At 38.4% G+C, this 20,242-nt stretch overlaps 1 protein-coding gene across 1 annotated transcript; it reads right to left on the reverse strand.

Annotated features, from left to right (window-relative positions):
* Nucleotides 1-3,969: 3,969 nt before the first annotated feature.
* APOH (apolipoprotein H) lies at nucleotides 3,970-11,269 on the reverse strand. The gene is made up of 8 exons (XM_026067625.1): nucleotides 11,206-11,269; nucleotides 9,849-10,025; nucleotides 8,887-8,983; nucleotides 7,383-7,459; nucleotides 6,599-6,787; nucleotides 5,817-5,996; nucleotides 4,911-5,108; nucleotides 3,970-4,034 (listed from the first exon to the last, which is right to left on the reverse strand). The coding sequence occupies exons 1-8, from the start codon at nucleotides 11,267-11,269 to the stop codon at nucleotides 3,970-3,972; spliced, it is 1,047 nt and encodes a 348-aa protein (XP_025923410.1).
* Nucleotides 11,270-20,242: the final 8,973 nt, after the last annotated feature.

A 20,242-nucleotide genomic window follows, 5' to 3' on the forward strand; every position in this document is an offset into this window, starting at 1 on the left:
TGCTAGGCGACGCGGGCGGCCCCGCAGCCAGGCGCAGGCGCAGGCGCAGGCGCAGGCCCAAACTTAGCGAAACACATTTGCCAGCGCGAAGCGGAGGTTCAGCGAGAGCTGTGTGAGCCCTGGGGCGAGCGCAGCGGTGTCCTTGCGGATTCGCAGGGGATGCCAGAAGCGCGAGCAGATACAGGCAGAAATTGCCAGTGCACATGGCATAATTTCAGAGCCAATTTTAACCACAATTTCAGAATATTTCTAAGGAAAATTGGTTCAGGTTTATCCTTGTAGATAATAGGTTGGTTTTTGGATTCACTTTAAATATTTAGGATGCTCGGCATTGCTCATCTTTCATTGGGAAGCTGTGCCTCGCACAGGAAATACGAGGGGGGTATTCGGGAATAGAAAACTTTGAACGTGCGCRTCTAACCTTTGTAAAAAGATAAAGATCATACTTCTCATTTTGGAGCCATTTCAGGAAAAACATCCGTTAATACAAAAGAAGGAGAGAAATCTACCAGTCCTTTCAGTTCTTCCTTCTCTTCTCAAGTCAGTGAAATAACTGTATATTTATGATCCCAAATGAAATTTCTGTGACCTCTCTGACTCTCTTAATTATTTCTCTTTCCTCAGAATCTGTCATTGGCCTATGCTGTGTGTACAGCATTTAAAGTGCTTTTATCTCGAATGAGTAAACTCTTCAGCATGTCTCAGCTTGATTCACATGCACTTATACATTGAACAAGAATTTCTTAAAAGTACTGTTGAAAACTGATGGTTTTCTTTGATTCCTCAGCTAATCTTCAGCAGCAATGATTCTGGATGGAGACTCATTCGGTGACAGCTGCGGCAGCTACGGCGGTTGCCTACACAAACTGCATATCACTCCTTAAGTCAGCATTTGCATAGAAGCCATGCAAAAACTGCTGAGGTGGAGTTTTTTATCCATGGTCAAATTTCATGAGGAGATTACAAAGCTTATTTATTAGCTCTCAATTCCAATTTTAAAATAATTGTCATTTCAAGTATTTTTGAAGATTTGACCACTTTTAATTTGTTTTAAAATAGCAGAGTTTCTCACAACACAGTAAGACTACTGGGTGACTGACCCGTTCAAATAACTGAAACCACTGAACTTTTCATCTCTAAATCACCATCTCAGTTACCCAGATTACAAATTTTATAATCGTAAAATTGATTTGTCCAAGTCGGTCCAAATCACAGGACATGGGCAAGACTTTGAATTTTTGTTGGTGGGTTCTGTAGAATATGCAAGGCTAAATGGCCCTAATAACAACATGACTTTTTCCAAGTAAGTTTTTTAAGGGGAGAGTGTAAGCATATTGGCAGGGTAATATGGTGAAGTTCACATTTCTGTTCATCAACGCAAACCTGTTCTTCTGGCAGTTGAAGAGGGTTGGAATTCCTAAGCCAACTCTTTGTACATTTTTATTCATTGATATGTATCTGTGGATTGCCTGGGTTCCCAGTCTGCTTACCAGTTTAGAGCAGAGCGACCAGAGGAGCTGAAGAATGCCTGCATTGCTTTGACAGTTGCATAACTTCGGTCCAAAAAGAAAGAAAAACTAAAGGTTCAAGCAATGACTGTGATCTTGTCTCCAGCCAAAGCTGCAGCCTGGACAGATTGATGAGTACTGATGTGTACTGACCCTCAGGGGAAATCATTCTAGATATACAGTCATGGAATACATAAATATCCCAAACAGAACACAGAACAAATTCCCAATTTGAGTTGTAAAAATGTGTTCATTTAAGTAAAACACATTCAGTACTTTTTTTTTCATCTCATTTTACCATGTTCTTTTATCTCTGTAACTGTCTCAGCAGGTTGCCACAAGTAACATAAGCACAGCTTGAGGCATTCTTTCAGTTGTCTAAAAGAAAATGACAGGTTTCACTCACTCATAGGAGCCTTTGGAACACCTCTAGTTGCGATACATTATTTTTCAGACCTTCTAAGCAAACCTTTCATGTCTGAAAAGTTGTGATTCACAAACACTTCACTACTTCAAAGACTTATCAGGTCACAGATTTTTTCTCCCCTCTTCTTGCTTGAGGAGACTAGATAATAAATGCAGCATATGAACATTGACTCCTAAGGGTGATTCTTTCAAGTGTTCAAATACTGCATATCCAGCTAGGAAGCAGGGCCAGCAGATGTGATTAGCTGTTATCCCACTGTATAAGTAAGTAGAACTGGGAAAACTTAAAACTTGCTGGCATTGCTTAGAAAAATCAGATTGTTCYCAGGGGCAACTGTTTTTGTGCAATTTACAAATCATTTCAGCTAAAAGTAGCATTTGCGTGGCAGTGAATGCCAACTTAACTTACTCCAACCTCACTGTTTTGCTGTGAAAGACAAGTTAATATTAAACTGCATTTGGTTTCACTGCTCATGTCCTGAACATCCGGATCCCAAAGATTTATCCACACAACATTTAGATAGGTTCTTGCCAGGTAACTGTATGTATGTGTTAGAGGTGGTTATGAATATTTTGGTCTGTAAGTCAAAAATCATTCAAGGATCCTATTTAGACATGTTAGGAACCAAAACATGGTGCAAACTGTACCAACAAAAATTCCTCTTCAGTTGCTAGTGTAAATTTGCCTGTCTGTACATTAGAAAATTATACTGCTGCTAAGTACAAAGTATTAAATGAATCATAATAGCTGTCTCAATATCTCCTTAAAAATAAGAAGTATGAAAAGGAGTGATTTCCACAATACTGTTAAAATATTCATGTGCCATCTTGAAGAATAAAAGCTAATAWGAGTTTGTATGTTCAAAGATTTTTAGTGATGGCTATAACATCTTACAAGTCTAGTTTTATCTTAGTATTAAATGGGCCTTTTTAAAACTTCTAGATTAGTTTGCCTACAGTGTAGTTTACTTCTGCTTTTAATCACAGATAAGGCTTTTAAACTTCAAAAGAAACCACATATGACTCATCACAATTCATTATACATGTGCCAGAAGTATTCTGCTATCACTTTCTAGTATACTGAAATTACAATTATTTTTTCTGAATGGGAATACGGAAGTAACCATAAAAATTGCCAGAGCAGATCATAGCAGTGGTCTGCCTGTATCATAACTCAGTGAAAAATACAGTTTACTTCAAAGCTACTTAATGGCCTGAAATCATTGTTGTTGCTCAATGGTGTACAGTTCTCGTTCTTTAAAAAGGAATCAGGTACATTGTGTAATATTTAAACAGTGTTAAAAATTAACTTGTTTAAAACAAAATAAGTCTAGACAATTTCATGTGAACCTGGAATCACGAAAACATGTGATTTTATTAATTGTAGAAGATTTTAAGAAAAGTGTAGAAGAATCTTTTGATGCTATTGACATTTAAATGATGGTTCAGTACTTAGCTTCTTCTAAATTCATTTGGAAAYCTCAGTATTTCTACTCAAGTAAATTCTGGAAAATCATAGTTTGATGGTCCTGTGTCTGTCTATAATTAAAGGCCCACTCCCTAATCACAGGGGAGAGGTAATGCAATGAGAACCAAGCKAATTACTAATGGTGAAGGCTTCGCTATATAAATCAGTTAAAAGCTAAAGGATTTGACTGATGACTAGGTGATATTAAATAAGAACACACAATTCTTGGCTGAAAAATTCTTTATTGTAAAGGGGTTGCTATTGAGACAATCATTTACAGTTACATAAATCTGGGAAACATGGAAAGAGAAGTAGGATTGCAGGTGTTCTGGAGAAGGCAGAGAAAAGAGAATGAGAGGAAAGTTAGTAGCTGAAGTAATTTGTCGTAGTTCGTGAAAGAGACTGGTGAGAGTGGTGGTGGGGAAATCAGTTGAGACTCTGTCCTCAGAGATTCYTGAATTTGGATGGAAATTTACAGTCACAGGACCAAAGAAGTCCTTTTTCATATGTAATATTTTGTCTCAGTAAGACAAACATTTAGTACTGTATTACTTTTTTAATTCATGTTCAATCTTCACATGGTGTCATGTCTGATGGGTCCTTCTTCACAAGAGATGAAAAGAATCCACGTTCTATTGAAAACAAGAAGTTAAGAACTTGAGTTAAATTTTTAAAATGTATGACAGCTGAAGACAATGCATCACATGGAYCATGCTATGGAACAAGTGAATTTTCACACCATTGCAAAAGAGCCTGAAGAAATATACTATTTTAGTTTCTATTTTCATGAAAGCTACATCCATCAGATGCCAAGCAAATACAAAACAGGATGCTTTCAGCATGGATAGTTTGTGGTTTTTTCCTTCATATACAAATGAAAGTAAAATTCAAAGAGGAACATTCTATGCAAGGAAACTTGATAAAACAAATGCAAAGCATTTCCTCTTGCAAACAAACTTCTGTACTTATTCTATTTTTTAAATAGAAATACTTGCTTAAGGTATTTCTATTTTAAAGCCTGTGTGCCTGCAGACCACTGCCTTCAGCAACCATCCCTCGCTAAAGCCATCTGTTGCTTTTTGACGCTGTTGGTCCAAAGTCAGAACTAGTTTGTTACCAGTCAGCATAACATGGGAMTATGTCACCAGAATGTAAATGCAGTCTGTCTGGTTCTCAAGRCTGCAACCTTCTTTTTTCCCTCATAGAAGAAGCTGATCCAAGGATTCATGAAATCCTGGAACGCTTTACATACGGCCCTTTGTTTGGGCTATACCACCTCTAAATAACACTGCCTAAGAACAGAACAGGGATTAGAACAGGGCTCTGACGTATTATGGAAAAGAAGTGCTATGTATTCTCTCTATATCCCAGGCCATTTCTTCTTAAAAACCCAACAGCTTTAGTGCAAGACAGATCCATTAGCCAGCCAAATGTGTCTTGAAGCTGAGTTATGGCATTGCCCCGCACACTCGACAGGAAGCTGTTTTGAAAGTAACCTAGTTCAATACCTTTGAAACACGAAGGGAGGGTAAGATTGCCATCCACGCACTGAGCAGCTACAGTGTAGGCACAGGATTTTTCTTTATTCTTGCAGTAGAAGGAAATAGTTTCCCCATGCTGTATTCCTTCCTTGAGGTCATTCTGAACTCTTTTCTTCTCACCATTGTATAATACTACAGCTTTCTTAACTGGTATCTTGCATGGTCCTGGAAAACAATCCAGTTATAAGCAACACTTCTGGATAATTAGAGCTCCATTTTGAAGACTACATCCCATCAGAAATCCGCACAAGCGACATTTGAAAAATGATGCATCCCACATATATTCAGTAAATGGACTTTCACTATACAGAGTCTTAGCTATCTAATAGCACTTAAGCAGCTTGTGAACTTAGCTATATTAGCAAAGCGATGGACATCACATGTGTTGATACAAATTACACCTGCTTCTGAGACAAAATAAGCTAGACGGGCCAAAGCATTTTTACAATGGTTTATCACTGTTTACGGCTAGTACTTTTGCTGGTATGAAAATATTGAAGAAATTCACACCCCTAAGTAATGTTGGTATAGTATCAAAAGTTTCTGGTGAAGATCCAACCTCAGTAAAATTTAAAATTATATTAAATTAAATAATTAAATTAATGGTGGAGAGGAGAGGGAATATTGAGACATAATAAAATTTGGTGGCTGATTATACTAAAGACAATTCAGATGTATCATGTATACAGTGTTCAGTGCTGGGAGTCCTTTTAGATTATCAGAGCCTTCAGATTACAATGTTTAAGCTTTCAGTTTTCTTTTGAGATAGTCAGCTCTTCCGCAAAGGTGTAATAGCTCATCAACAATCAGAGAGTCAGTGTTTTATGAAAAGTCAATTTGATACATGGCTTCTAGCAAATTGTATGTGTATACCTTTACAAGTTGGCTTTATGGACCAGTTTCCTGTCTTTTCACATCGGGATTCCTTAGGTCCATCCAGCACGTAGCTGGGTTGGCAGCCATAGCTGACACTTTCATTATAATGATATATTCTACGAACAGCAAAATTTATGAATCCATTTTCTATTCCTGTTGGAGTGGGACATGTGACAGCTGTGGTACAAAAACAAAGCTTTATCAATTTTGCAGTTTTAAAAGACACATTATATACTTTGAAAAACACATATAATTTCCATTCTTGTTCATTGCAGCTTCTTGCACAGCAAAACATAGCCAGAGGAAGCAATGTTTACAMAAAACAGCATAAATAAATATTACATGTTTTGAATTGCAATCTGTGTTTATACACAAAAATTATTTAAATGTGGCATAGTTTCACTGAAGCTAGTGAAGTTCTCTGGATTTAGGGTAAGGGTCTCTAATTCTTAGGTCGATCATAACAGTTAATAGAATAAAATGTTCAGTGCACTGTAGAGGTCAGGTTCTGATTCCATACTATGAATTCAGTTTAACTGCTCGTTTGTATAACCTTTATCCCTGCAGCAAATATTTTGTCAACCCCATGTTGCATGCAATCATGCAGCCATTGCTAGCAGTCACCTTTCACTCATGATTCCGACTTTCAGAATAATTCTACTGTACATTTGCAATGATAATTTGATATTTGTGTCAAGTTTCTTTAGTGATATCTTTCATATGATTTTATATACACAATTTTAGGGAATATTTAAATGTTGATAAAATAAGTTACTTACACCTGCATTCTGGAATGCCACTCCAGTTTCCATTGGCCATGCAGGTAGCTGTTTCATTTCCAATAAGTGCAAGAGGTGGTAGACATTCAAAAGTAATTGTGTCCAGGAAAGTAGAAACATTTCCAGGTTTTAGACGACGATATGAAAGGACTCCAAACTCARAAAGCGAGGGAGGTGCACAAGTCACAGCTAGAAAAGCACAGCATTCCTAAAAATCACATCTTAAAGATTGAATTGTTACTCTTTCATGATGGAATATCACACAGAGCAACATACTTAYAACCAGATTAACCCGCACAGCACCTTACATAAGTGTCACTACCAAAATAAAAAAAAATCTGTTTAAAAGTCTCAGAGGCCTTAGAATATGTAATTCATTATTTTTGCAATATTTTTCAGACAATATGTAAAAGCAGCATACTGCTTTTTTTGTAAAGAGTTTATGCAGGGCAGATTATAGCAAAAACATATATAAAAGTTGCTAAGGTTGTCARTATTCTCTTTTATATACAGGGAAAATGAAGTTGAGTGGGTAAGCATCTTACCTTCAGCCGTAAACAGCATCCCTGATCCTGGCCTACTGCACAGACCATTAAACRGTGTTTCTCTAGAAACAATCCACACATCTAAAACTGAACATATAAGCTGCTTCTTCATTTTTCCTAACCTTTTTTGCACCGCACTATAGGAGGGCCCTTGAATAAATGCATTTCTGAGCAATGTAAAGGAGTCTTTCTGTAATAGGAATATGGCTAGTGTAGTTCTTTAGTATTTAAACACATACGTTGACACTGTGGCAGACTTCCACTCCACTTTCCATCTGCCATGCATTGGCTCGTTCTTGTCCCAACAAGATTGTAGCTGAAAACAAAAAGACCTGGTTATCAGAMAGCTTAATGAACCTTTACATGGAAAAAAATCAAGGTGTTTTCTGCATGAAAGATTACTATTTCTTACAAGCAGACTTAACAGGAACCCAATTATGAAATCCTTTTCTATTTCTAGCACTTACTAACCTCAAGGGARGTTTAGATTCAAACATGAAAAATTGTTAATATTCTGGTATTTCAAATTTCCAGAAAGAATGCTTGATACAACAAGATCTCTCCAATTTTCAACTATATATTATATTTTATATTATATCTTACATTTTTTATTTTTATTATATTATATTATTTATATGTATTAATTTCTATAATTGATTAATACTGTGGATATATGTAAGTAGTGARCATTGATCTGTGATCACTATATATTAATTTTATGGTTTCTTGGGAGGAGTTCCTAGTTGTTTATGGCAATTAGTATCAATCGATTTGTAAAGAACTCAGCACTCTCAAGAACTAAATTTACTGAGGTGAATTATTTTATTATAATGCCAGATARCCTAATTTAATATCCATATGCACTCCCTCCAAATGCTTCTCTCCAGTCCTCCATACTTTTATTATTATTAGCACTTACACTGAAGTTTAATGAAATGTTCATCCTGTATCTGTAATTTCAATATCACACAGCTGGAAACCAGTAAATCATCATTAGTAAAATTAAATCAAGTCAAGCCTCATTGCTACATTTGATGTCACAGTTGAGTGTATTTATTTCTTATGTTGCTCCTGTTTCTCAAGGGAAGGGGGCAACTGAGGCCTTCTGGTATTAATGGCTACTATACAGCATTCCAAAACTGAAAATAACTGACCAAAATACTACCTTCTGTCCCGCTGCACGGGGGACTKTCAAATATCTCCTTGCATTTACCATAACTATATTTCTTTAAATGCATCCTCATTTCTAAAACTAGCAAGCAGCCATGAGTAAAAGTGTATTTGCTCCAGGGACCAAATTGGGATTAACCTCACGTTTTCATTTACTGAGCTTGGAAAGACACGGAAGCAAAATTTTCAGCCTCCAGAGCCTAGCAGCATAACTTAGATGGAGATTATCCTCTCTCTGCTGGAGGATTTCATCTCATGATGTAATAAGAGGATTTAAAAAGCAGGGGAAAGTGGTCCAGAATACATCTATGCATAAAATCTATGCTATTTTGATGGATTCCATGTCTGTAAGACATTGCTTTGGAGTAGCAAAACCCCAGGAAATTATAGTGAAGACTGCACAGGATAGAAGAGGATCACAAGATATGTTATTTTTTAATATTTGAAGTGGAGGTGAATTTTAATATGCTGGTTTCTATGTTCCCTGGCTTGCAATACTCCAGCTGGTGATACTAGAATGTAATAATGTGATTTAGGTTATTTATTTAACAGCGTGAGGAAGGGAGCGCTTACCCTGGTTCACATGAAAAACTTATAGAACTCTGATAGTAGGAGTCTGTAAAATCAATTTTTCCATGCTGCAAGGGCCCAGGACTGGGACATCTTTGTGCTGTGAATTAAAGATAACAAAGGATAATATTATTTCGTGAGGCATGAAGCTAGGATAATGGAAATAGTTTTGTCATAAAGGGGTCCTGGTATCCTTCCAGGTTCTCCGCTCCTCTACCTTAGATTTCATAAGTTTAGCTATTTTTTAYTTCTGTCAATATATAGAAAGGATAGCTTCAAAGTTTCGGTGATTAAATCATTTTTAACAACTGGTTGTCTGAGGAAAAGAACTTCTGTGTAATGACATGGTAAAAACGAACAATGCCTGTTGCGATAAAGGCTGCTGTTATCGGCCAGCATAGGRCAGGAGAACGTAAGCGCTGCTGCGCTGAGTCAGTCGGGTTTGTCTGGGCTGGGTCCAGGCTCCATCGCTATCCGGGAGCAGAGGCTTAAGGAGGACGTGGGACGTGAACGGAGCGATCCTTCCCCTGTTACTTGCCCCTCTGCTTGCCCGCACCCAGCTTCTGACAACTTTCGGTTTTCGGAAGAAAACAGATAAATTACAGTGGATTCCAGTATTTTAAATGGATGCATCCTTTAATAAATAGAGAGCGCTAATCTTTTTACCTGTTTGAGTCAGAGAAGTGATAACAACAGAAAGAAAAGTAAAGCACCCCAAACCCAGCAAAGCACGCAACCCCTTGCTGGGAGGCAGCAGCTGCTCGGGGAGCAAAATGGCTTCTGCATTCGCTTTTAGATGGAAAACTCATAAATGCAAGGAAGAAGCACCCAGAGAACAAAAGCCTGCGAGTTTAACAACGGATTCATCCCGCGGACTATCCACTGCACTTTTTCACACCAGCGCACGGTTGTCATCAGCAAGATGACGTGAAACCTGGGAACAGGATTTACTTCATTCCACTTACGTAGGCAGAGCAGGGTGTTGAGGGGCCACCTGCCAGTCGGGAGGCAGGTGTACCTCCGCTGGCCGCTGTTGGGGACGAAGCCCGGCCTGCACGTGTACTCAATCTGCTCCCCCACCTCGTACACGCTTTTGCTGACGTCAACTGTCGCGAACTGCACTTCTGGTGGCCTGGGACAGACTGGGAGAAAGGAGACGCTTTACAAGAAAAATTGGGCAGAAAGTTGTTGTCCTTGTTGCCATTTCTATAACGGAAGCACAGGTTTCTTTACTATAACTGGCTGCGGTATGTTCTTACCCTGAGTTAAACCGTCCTTCCGTAATCTATAGCCAGCTGATGGCTGCAATACGCTTTAGTCAGCAAGAAATGTTTTCTTCCTCTCCTTTGTGGCAGCTCTATCAATGGCCCTAGTTAGATTTTGTGTCAAATTTTTTTTACTGAAAGGTACATTTGCTACAAAAAGGATTTACAAAGGTATTCTTCAAAGTGAGTCAATTATGGCAAATGATTTTAGGAAAAAGAGGGTACGGGGGACTCAAAAACAAGCTAAAACCTTTCATTTCAATCCGAGTTAGTATGTTGGAGTTAGCCTGAAATGAGATTTTCATTTTTCTTATTTCATAAAATATCTTTTTTTTTCCCATTTCCAAGCTTATCCTTTCTCCTTCACCCCAGTTTTCCTGTTGAGTGGAACAAACGCTCTGTGGAGTTAGACAATTCTGGTTCCAAAACACTTCTGAAGTGCTGACAGCCCGAATAACTCGTCACCGAGAGAGTGAGAAGAGGAGCCCCGCGAGGGGGGAGTGGAGGGAGCCGCCTGCCCCCGGCACAGGAGGAAGAGCAGACGTCCCCCCCCGACGTTTGTGGGGAGAGGGGTGGGAACGCACAGCTCATACTACAGGGCTGAATGGGAAACAGTACAGCCTCGAGGGAGAGGGTACCCGAAGTGATGGGGAGAGCCCTCGGCATGCGGGAGGAGGAGGAGGAGGAGGAAGGTGAGCAGGAGCTGGGCCAGGCAGCCCCTGCAGCGCCGGTGGGGGAAAGCGAGGTGGAGGAGGGAGGCTGGGGCGGAGGGACGGAGGGAGGGTAACGCCTGACACACGCAGTCAGTCAGCCCGGTTTCCACAACTTCTGGTTACGGCACTATTTCTTCTCTTTTCCCCCATTTGAATGATTCACCTCACTATAGGAAGAGACAGAGGAAGGAATGGAAGGGGAAAAGGGAGGAAACAGGCTTCAGAGAAAATGCAGAATGTTTGACCAGAATGGTCTAAAGGCTTCAAAACACCGTTGCATTCTCCAGATTCCCTCGTTCGCACTTCAGGATACTATTTGCTATGAGAAAGTCAGAGATGCTTACCTTTTCCTGCAAGAGCACAGTGGGTCAGAGCAAGCAGGCACACAGACAGTGCCGGGGAAAACATTGCTGCCAGTCCACAAGCTTCCCAAATGACCCTCAGTTCAGTGGTTCCTCTCTTAAAAATACAGGCATCCACAAAAGGATAGTTACATATTAACTCTTTGTATTTATTCTGATCCCAGTAAACAGAAGATAAAAGGTTCCTTGTGTTGCTTCTAATAAAGGATGAAATAATCATCACATGTTGGATTCGTACATAATGCAGGAATTCAAACATCAATCTTTGCTGAAAATGTCGCCTCTCTGGTTGTTTCTGCAGAGCATCTCCTGTTGGGACTGTTGTTTTTAAAACAACGTTTTCTCCGCTTTTTTTAGAGGATGCGGATGTTTGGAAGAAGATAGTGGATCAAATGATGGAGCTATCACTGAGAAGCTTTTGTTTATCACTTGAGCTTGTGCACTTCCATTTACCAAACAGTCCCAAGAGTTATCACAAAATGTTTTGAGGCAAAATGATTAGTGATGGAATGACATTGGTACTGTCATATTCCTCCAGTGACAATACCAATGTCACTCCAGTTTACAGTAGATGATGATCTGGCCTGAAACTTTAGGCTTCATGGGCCTATTTTGTCTGACTTACGTCGTCAGTAAGCATCTTTCTAATAAAAGATACCTAAAAGTAGTAGAGACAGGGCTCATAATACTAGTGCTGTAGGAAAAATGAAATAATGATTCTTGATTGTGCTTATTTGTGATAAGGGTTCAAACTTAAATCACTTTTCCAGGTGGTAAAAACACCTGTTTTGACTCTGGGATTTGGGGTCATCAAGCCAAAGCTACACAAATATACATCAGCGAAGCTTCTGATCACTGCAGTTCTCCTAATTTAGCAGATTTTAACTGCAGGAACATCTCAAGTGCAACCAAAATAACATTTGTGTAATCATTGTTCCACAGTTTGGTGTTTCTAATCTAAGTATCCTCCTTCCCTGCTGACTCACAGCCTGTGAGGGGGAGTGAGGGACATTTGAAGCTCAAATGAGAAGCTAGGTTATGTCAAACTCTTACTGCTATGATCTTAAATATTTTTTTTTTATTTTTGTTCTATAAAGTTTTTCTGTTTATATTTAAAACATAAACTTTAGTGACAACATGAAACAACTGGGAACGTGCTAGTTCTCAGAAAGAAAGTGCTGTGAATGTCTTGCTCAAAATATTTACCCAATACGCAATGCCACAGGGCAAAGTACAATTGCTAAATCAGCAGCAAAATTTGACTTTCTATTTGCTGTATTTACATCCTTTTATTTTTTCATTTGTCACAGCCTGCTTCTTCCTCTTCTTTCTTTACAAAATTTCATAAATGTCTTTTCCCTTCCCAGCACACCACAGTGCTGTAAYGAAACTTCTTGCCTCTGGTTTAAATCCTTTCTTAGATCTGCCAGCTATTTTGATTACATTCTTGTCTGTGTTTAAAACAGTACAGGAATAGATAGGTGCAATTTCATCTAATTCAACATTGACCATACGAGCATTTTTCACGGCGATCACCAGATGGCACAATGTACTCTACCATGTACAATACAGATGTACACTTGAACTGAAAGGTTTTCTATACTACTTTAAGAAAAAAGACATAATAGAAAATCCGTGTTGAATAATGGGCACATTAATGTTTCTTTCATAGTTTTTGAATATCTGTTGTGTGTGATAACTTTACTATTTTTTAAATTGGAAGTAAAACTGAATAATTGYGTATGAAACTGAAAGAAAAATGTTTAAGTATGCATTTTACATGGCTGCATAATAACTGCCAATATTGTGATTCCTACTGAAAACTATTTTTCAGCAATAAGAATGTATGTTGCAAATAACTGTATCTTTTCCAGAAACTGGAGAGGATGTGATTATTATTGTATGGGTTCATCTTGGCAGAGCATCAGCAAACCAATCTAATTCTTTCTGCATTTGGTGATAGTATGCAATTATATATGTCATCTAATTTCCCATCAAATCCAACCCACTCCTTAAGCACATGAATAACTTTGTGTTATTTATTTATTATTATAGCTCCTAGAAACCCTATCATGAAGCAGAACTTCATTTTGCTAGTGACCGTATAAATACAGAGCAGATTGAAGGTCTCTACCACAGACAGTATTATACTCTAAGGGAGAAATGCTAGCTATAATCAGAGACAGGAGTGCAAGCACATGTTGAGACAATATTGGCTAGCATCTTGTGTGAAAGTATCGGTATCACTGCAGCCTAACCCTTAGCAGGTTTTGTGCTAGCATAACCTTTAAGGAGAATATGCAGGAGGGATGTCAGCTCAGCAGAAGCTATGTTGCCCAGACCAAAACATGAAGGGCAGCACAGCAGAGATCAAAAGCACATACTGGAAGAGGTAGCAATTAAAAGATGGAGACTGGCATTACTGGCTGATCAAAGCAGCTTCAGTAAGGAAAAAGAGATAGAGAAAGGGTAAGCTAGCAAAGGCCTTAAAAGTGAAGACAGAAAATGTCATGTGACAGAGAAGAAAAAAATAGTAGGGGGACACTAGAAGAAAAATGATGATGAAAAATGGTCCCTGCAGCAGTGCTCTTCATTGATACCGGGCAGTCGCTTGTGCTGCCAAGACAAGAGGAAACGACATTGTAATAATCACAAGACAAGATATAAGAATCTGGTCAAGATTTTGAAGCTGCTGGGACAGGAATTGGTCTCTCTTAGAGAAGTTATGCAGAAAGTCTGCAAAAACTAGACAGAGACTAGAGGTCGGTTCACTGCGAGGTGCCAGTTCCACCAGCTAATGAACCTGACCTTACCTCCTTCCATCAGTCTGCCTCTCTGCTTCTGCTGATGCCACAGTTTTAATGACATTGTGGGGTATGCCATGCCTCTGATCCTGCCACAGACTTTCTTGCAGTCTGTCCTTCTGGACGATGAGTGTTGGGTCTGTTACGCCCAGGAGCTCCACGGTTCTCAAGCCTTTATGGGTGTTATTCAAGCAGGAAATGCACAACATGGCACAGTCAGTTCAAAATGCAGATGCTGTTCACATCAACAGAAATGTACTGATTGGGGATACTGAGGCAAATGTTAAAGAGAGGCCTAAACATTCCTTACGTGCCAGCATCCCCGGCAGAGGCACTCTCTCTGGCATAAAAGCTGGGCGTGGGACTGTGCTCAGACCAACAATCTCATCCTTTTCCTGCAAGAATAAGGTTCTGATTCAAGCTTCTTTCACTCTGTCCCCTTTGTTTCACATGGCAGTCACTAGCTTTTCATGTGTACCCCCATCCATCTCTCCAGCGGATGAAGAGATGATGGTCAGATGACTAACGGATGTACCTGTGTTCCTCTGTGGGAGCAGCTGTTAAGTTACAGGTCCAGTCATTACCCTTCATATTGCCAAGATAGTTCAATTAATACTTGTTGAGAGTTCGTTTACGCACTGCTCAAACATTTTTATCACCTCCACTGAATACATCTGATATTAAGTGAGTGCTCCACTGCACTGAAGAGATAATGAATAAAAAGTGAGAAGGTAAACTGAGTCATTTTCGATCTTAAAGAAAAATAATTGCGTTCAGTTCTGTACAAGCTGAGACTGTTCCCACTTCCTAAATATTAGTTGCATTTAATATTTAATATAGAGCTGCATAGATCATTTAGATTTATACATTCATTATTAGCAGCATATTTAGCCAGACAGAAGCCAAAATCCATCTGATGATATAATTATTTTCCAGTGAAAGTTTATGTTTCACATCTTCGGAGATGTTGAAAGTAAACACACAGCAACTGATACTGACCTTCAGGTCTCAATGACATACAAAGTAAACAGTGTCTATATAATTCTTGAATAGATTATTTTCACTCAGCAGCATATTTTTGGGGCAAACACCACTTCTAGTTACCACTGATGCTGCAAAATGGTTTTGCTGAATTTAGTGAAATAATTCTAGAATTATGATGGTGTAAATTATAATTTTAGTCCTAGGCCTTAAATCACTTCAAGCATTTACCAGTTTACTGCAAGTGCAGTATTAGAATATCCATCTTGTATTAACCTGAGGTGTTAAAAGACTGGCACTGACAAATTTCCAGGTGATATCAGGCCTATACTCTTTCCCAGAGGCATGAAGGTTTTTTAGTTCTCACATACATTAAATTCATAATATACAAAAACAGAGAGTATTTTAAAGCCACTTCCTCCTCTCCGCCTTCTCATTTCCTGCACTGAAAATCCAGAGAATCTCTCGCTCACAGTTGTACTGTGACCCAAATATTGTAAAACAGTCTGTTCCTCTGTTACATATTCATCAAAATTCTGTGTAAAAATCCTGTTTTATATTTCTTCATCAGGAAGGCTAAATTATGAAGCTTTGAGGACAAATTATTCTCTATGAGGCTTTGAATCTGCCATGAACAGATCTGCAAGGGACATTTCTTTTTGAGACGGACCAGCATAATAAAAGCATAGTATGATGCCACAGACCTTTCCACCTTCATGGCCTTCTCGGTGGATTGCCTCTCCCTCCGCGCAGCTGGGCACACACAGGTTTCATTCAAGGAAGGAGCCAATCAGCCACCATAACGGAAAATAGGAGGCTAGAAAAGATATCGTGCTCTCCAAGCCCAAACCAAACAGTCCCTCTTCTCCCATCAAGCTTGTGACAAAGTTTTCAAGATTCCCTTCATCATTATTTTCCTGCTTTCTATTAAGCCAGCAGGATAAATACCACTGATTTCAATCAGAGCAGCATCTGGCGCTGTGTATATATATACATATATATGTATAGATGTATTGCCTCAGGTTGTCTTCTTGTTTACAAGCTAGAGAGAGTTCAGACTTGGTCAGGATCTGATACAAGTTCTCCAAGGAAAAAACAGTGCTGTAGGAATGCACTTAACATTTGCAGTACATCAAAAATGTCATTAGCATTTTCCCACTTTGCGATCCAGCAGAGCAATTCTTGCTAGTTTTTGTCCTAGAGTGACTCTATTCCTCCTGGAAAAGGAGCTCTGCGGGTAAATAAGAGCACTTTAAAATTGTTTTAGCCTCACTTGGCACATCGCCATTATACTATCAGAAAGCCCAGCTGCCACCAGATTTATTTACTGCTATTCTTTAGTTTTCCCAGATGATGGATAAGACAATCAATAATCAAGAAGCTGTTTGATATATTCATCCACATTAAAAACTTCACTGAAAAGTACACGTGTCTAAAAGCAGCCTAGAATCAATGCTTTTTGGCTGTGTCAGAAGCTTCCACCGGTATCACCTAATATATCGACAGCTTCAATCTAGATAGATCCTATGATCTCTATTAACTCATGGATATTATCTGTTAAATTCTTTCTGGGCATAAGTCCAGAGTGTTCCAGATGAACAAATCTACCTTGTTTGTATTTCAGCTCCTGTGCTCTGTACAGTGTAATCAAAAAGTGGATACTGATCTCCCTTATGGCCTAAACCAAAACCTTCTCAAGCCAGCCAAAGTCTTTTCATTGGCCTCATTTTGGGCTTTTTTATGGGATTTCATCACTGTTTTTATACCTGATTTAAATCAATTTATATGCAATTAACAAAATTACAAAATCAGGGATTTGTCCCAAATCTTTATTAATCAACAAAAATAGCTGACAATAATTTTCTTCATATATGTTTCCTCATATACATGGAGCAAATTTACTCCAAAAGCTGAAATTCCCTACTTTACTCTTGACTGACAAGATTGCAAAGGTTGAAAATAAAGTCTCAGAGCTGAAACCATCACAAAACATTGGGAAGGTCAGTGACTTTTACAAGCTGAGTTTTAAAAGTGTACTTGAAAGTTTAAACTAAGTGGGTGAGCTTAGGACTAATGTGATAGTATTTGTCTTGAGCTAGACATTTTGTTAGAAAATCATGCTACTATTTAAGCTTCCTCATACACCTCTGTCAATGCGGCCCATTTCTGATGCTCATGGCATCACATTATTCTGTGTCTGGATCCTGTTAACAGACTCATCTCGTACCAAGAAGTATGGAACTTTTATGGTGTGGACCATTAGAGAGTATGAAGATATCAATAAACTAATTTCACTTTGTGACAGCCTCTAATCTCCAGCAATAAATCCAGGATGAAGCCTTTCTAAGAGGAAGCAGATTTTGAAGTGGTCGGTATCAATAACTGGAATCAGATTTTCAGAAAGGCTCAAATTCTATTTAGCAACTAAATGAAGGCCATGCTGTCAAAAGTGCCCACTCTATTTGAAGTAAACTTTTGGCATACTGAGTTCTTCTGAAAATGTAGCTACCTGTCTTGGTTTCCAGAAGGCCACTCAGCTACTTTGACAATCTCCGCATGTGTGTACTAGTATCTCTGAAATTTTTGATTCTGGTGTTGTAACCTGCCTTATCATCTAGCCACCTTTTTATTGTAGTTTTGCATTTATTTTGTAATATTATGCAAAAAATTCAGAGGAATATAGCTCATGTCCTATAGACCAATTCCCTTTATTTATTGCACATGGAGATACTAAGATGCTGTCAGCTTTTTGGCAACAGAATGGAAAAAAAACTGCAGTAGTTCTGATGTTGCCAGGACTGATATCAGAGACATTATTGCAAGTTTAAATTTTGAAAAGAGAAGAAGTCCAAATGTTTTGGAAAGAACAGGTCATGAACACTCTAGGAAGCRCACAATATTTCTGAGGCAACGTGAAAATACTCAGAAAGCATGCGTATGTATGTTTGCTACTAACTTTATTTCATTTTCCTTTGCATTTCTAGAAACAATCTCATTTTTTACCTAATGTCAGCTAGGCATGTGACCATTAAAAAGAAGGTCACTGTATTTTCCATGGCCATCAGAATATATTCAGGTTGAGTAATATTACTCCCCTGTAGAACCTGGCTTTACAACCATTCCAAAGCTTTTTAAAGAAAGCTAGCTGGCTAGCTCTTATATCACAAACAGGATATAATATATCTGGAACAAAATCCTGCCACTTGGATATGGGATGCCCTGTTTTTTTCCTTAGCAGCATTGTGGGTAAGATGTCTGATTTTAAAATGATGTTTTCTGGAACAGAACTATTTTAAAATATAATTCATGTTGAAAGAGCATCTGTAGTGTTTTATTTTCTTACAAATAGCAATTTGGGGCTATTAAGGTCACCATACCTTCTGAAACGGAATGGTAGCATGTGACATACTTAAAGCAACCTAAAGAGATGTTCCCTTGTTATGATATGTATTAGTCTGCTAATCTTTTCAGTCTTTAATCCACAGTACTGGATTAAAAGACCAAAAATAGTCTCTACTGTTTTTAAAGGACAGTTCCGGCTTTTTGGGAAATGAAAATTCTGATGAGGAAACTGAATGAGTGATAAATGCTAACAAACAGAATCCTTTCTAGCGTTAGGCCATCGAGGCAGAGAGGTCCTTCCACACTTTTTTTTTTAGTTAGCTGTCTCTTAGCTTTTTAAAGGAACTTTTTGAAATTAATGTCAGCCTGTGTTTTGTGCGTCAGTGTTTTCTCTTTTCAGTTCTTCTAAGTCAAACAAATATTTTAAAGTTGTGTTTGTCCAGCCAAACTCTTGTCATTTCAATTATTAGTGTTTCCATAAGTTTAAACACTTGTGTAGAGTACAGACAGACATGGTAAAATTGGGAATCATACCACTGGAAACGGTAWCCTGCTTTCTCTACGTCAGCATGCCATAATAAAACGGTGGCACAGAAAAAGAAGAGTATATCCAGTATATTCCAGCTGATATGATTTTGTTTTCCTCTCATGCGTTTATTCTGCAGAATAAACAAAAGGAGACATACAAGTTAAAATTCCTTATATCTGTGATAAACAATATTCAGATGCCAAAAATAATAATTTTAACTACAATTTATATAATATCTGTTTACACCTTATTTTCACATGGCAAAGTTCTGCTCAGCTTACTCTTGGAAAAGTATCACCCCTTTCAAAAGAAGATTTGTGTGAATATGGTAAATAAGATATACTGAACATTTCACATGGAATGTAGTGGGAAATTTCTCCTTGACATTGATGTCAGCAATATTAGATCACATGGCCCAGAAGTAGTATAAATCAACTGTAAGTATCATGAGCTCATCTGATACTAGGCATTCATATAATTCATGATATTCCAAGGCAGATGTTTTCCAGCAACCAAGTGGTATAAAATAATTTACTCTCTGTCCCAGTGTAGTGCCAGAAAAGCTCACTGGAGTTTACAACAGTCTATCAGGAAAAGGCTTCACAACAGCGTAGTGACTCAGCTTTCCTAACCTGGTTTTGATATTTTAATCTTCAAGGGATTGCATACACATACCAGCCAATGTTCTTTTTAACGAAGAATTTAAATCCTACATGTACAGTTTACAATTTTGCTCCAAAATTACTGGAAAAAAAAACAGGCTTTCCAGGATAATTTTTCATCAGCTTTTTAGCAGTGAAATGTGGTGGTGGTACAGTTGTGGTACTGGTTCAGGTAGGGCCAGTCTAACCCAGTATGTTGTCTCTAACAGTGAACACAGATGCATGCCTAAGCAAAGTGAGAACAGGGCAAGCATATATGATACTTGCTCTTAATAATTTCTCAGTTTCTGACCATTTTCAGTGCAGGAAATTTTCTGAGCCAGCTGTGGTCTGTCTGTTTAGTAACATCCAACGTCTGTCCCAGGGGCTTCCTGCCCCAACGTTGTCCTTTGGTTCTTCTGGGCAAGGAATCCAGGGGTCAATTGTCCAATGCAGAACCAACTACTTGGTTTCTTTTAAACCTCTCTGCCATGTTTGTCTAAATAAATAATAGAGGCACTCTTGTTTAGTTGGTACAAGAGAGGTTTGTTCTTTTCCACATTGTTGTGACCGCTTTGTTTGGTTCTTTTAAAGTCTGAGTCTTTCTGCCTTTCTTGTGTGTACAGTTGAAGACTGAAAATTTGCTTACATAAGAGAATTGTTCTCATGCACTCAAAAGAATGTGAATTATTTTTTGGAAGTGTAATTCAAAATTTTCCAGA

The sequence above is a fragment of the Apteryx rowi genome, unplaced genomic scaffold, assembly GCF_003343035.1.
Source record: "Apteryx rowi isolate R43461 unplaced genomic scaffold, aptRow1 scaffold_26, whole genome shotgun sequence".
NCBI lineage: Eukaryota > Metazoa > Chordata > Aves > Apterygiformes > Apterygidae > Apteryx > Apteryx rowi.